Source organism: Merops nubicus, unplaced genomic scaffold (assembly GCF_000691845.1).
Source record: "Merops nubicus isolate BGI_N331 unplaced genomic scaffold, ASM69184v1 scaffold19984, whole genome shotgun sequence".
In the NCBI taxonomy this organism is placed as follows: Eukaryota; Metazoa; Chordata; class Aves; order Coraciiformes; family Meropidae; genus Merops; species Merops nubicus.
The window spans coordinates 21,009-22,797 of NW_008603902.1; the positions used below are offsets into that span (position 1 = coordinate 21,009).

The 1,789-nt window shown below is 59.7% G+C and overlaps 1 protein-coding gene across 1 annotated transcript in view; it reads left to right on the forward strand.

The window, feature by feature from the left end:
- BTBD2 (BTB (POZ) domain containing 2) overlaps positions 1 to 1,316 on the forward strand; it is a 16,305-nt gene extending 14,989 nt beyond the window's left edge. Inside the window, exons 7-8 of the mRNA XM_008938844.1 lie at positions 513 to 659; positions 1,155 to 1,316. Of these exons, the coding sequence (XP_008937092.1) occupies positions 513 to 659; positions 1,155 to 1,316 (309 nt within the window). The remainder of the gene's footprint in view (positions 1 to 512; positions 660 to 1,154) is intronic.
- The last annotated feature ends 473 nt before the right edge of the window (positions 1,317 to 1,789 follow it).

Below are 1,789 nucleotides of genomic sequence, written 5' to 3' on the forward strand. Positions count from 1 at the left end.
GAGATGTGGTGTGAGGGACACGGGGCAGTGGGGACCTGGCAGTGCTGGGGGAATGGTTGGACTGGATGAGCTTGAAGGTCTCTTCTAACCAGAAGGAGTCTGTGGGGGTGTGGTGTGTGTGCCTTTCCTGGCTGCATGTGCCTAACCCAGCTCCAGATCACTTGGGAAGCACCAGCCCCAGGACAGTTACCCCCCCACAGCTGATGTGACCTGCACAGGCTGTTGGCACTTCTTCCACATGTGTCCTGGTGGCCCTGGGCTCTTAGAGGGCAAAAAGCAGGTGAAGGTGGGAGCTCAGAGTGTCAGCCTGCAGCCTCTGCCAGGCCTGGGGGGCAGGAGGGGACCCCGCGGGGCGCCTGGGGCACCCAGGTCAAAGGGAAGGCGTGACAGTGGAGCCCCGTGGGCTGGTCACCCTGGGGACTTCCCTCAGACTGGGTCTGGTCCAGGGGGCACAGTCCTGCCCGGGTGCTGGGCAGGGCCACACTGACAGCCCTGCCCAACGTGTGCTGCAGATCATCCACACGGACAGTAACACAGTCCTGGGGCAGAACGACACCGGCTTCAGCTGCGACGGCTCCTCCAACACCTTCCGCGTCATGTTCAAGGAGCCCGTGGAGATTTTGCCCAACGTCAACTACACGGCATGTGCTACTCTAAAGGTACCGTCCTGGGTGGGGAGGGGAGAGCCACAGATCCCCTCAGGGCAGCCTGCTTCTGGCTGGGCCTCCCTCCAGGCCTGCTGTGCCACCTCAGGTCTCCTCCGTAGCCCTTCACCCGGCTCCTGGAGCGGCGTTTAACTTGCCTTGCCAGGGCTTGGTAATTAACAGGCTCGTTAGCGATGGAGCGATGGGATATTTTTGGTGTCTCTGGATGAGCTGTCAGCTCTGTGGGTGTGTAACCAGAGCCTGCCTGCCACGGCTTAAAAAAGTTCATCTTTAACTGTTGAGATCTGGTGACACATAGTGTGAAGTCCTGATAGGAACGAGAACCTTGCTCAGAATACCTGAGGTGCAAGCACCAGAGGGAGCAGGGAGGTGCTGAGATCCCCAGAGCCTGTTGCCTGGGGCCAGGCTGTGAGGCCAGACCTCTCAGCAGAGTCCTGCGGGGCCCCCGTCCCCATCTTGATCTGTTCTTGTCTTCTGTGACCATCGCAGGGTCCAGATTCCCACTACGGAACCAAAGGACTGCGCAAAGTGATCCACGAGTCCCCAACAACAGGAGCCAAAACCTGCTTCACGTTCTGCTACGCGGCTGGGAACAACAACGGCACCTCCGTGGAGGACGGACAGATCCCAGAGATCATCTTCTACACATAGTGAGCTCGGAGCCCTGGACTCTGCTGGGCTCCTCCCAGCCACCTCCCAAACGACATTTCTGGCTGAGTCTGACCACACCGATTGGAGCCACACTAGCCAAAGGTCTCAGTAAAACCATTTCCGAGCTCATGTTCTGCCTTGTGCTGGTGATTCTGCTGCTCTCACGCACCAGACTGACTGGTAGCCCAGTCTCATTTGTAGGTTGTCTGTGGCCTGTCATTCCTCACCTCACCCATGAACCCTCTGGAACGCCACGCGGGTGTTGGACTCTGGTGAGCACAGATGCTTTCCCACCGGTCAGGAGCAGGGAAACCAGCGGCTCTGGTTGTGGTTACACTTGCTGTGAGGAGAGAATCCTGCAGAGAGACCCAGGCCGGGGCGCTGGGGCCCGTCCTCCTCTGCTCCAGGAGGACGGTTTGTCGTGGCCCCCGTGCCCGGCCCCTTCCCTCCATCCCTCCCTTCCTCCCACAATC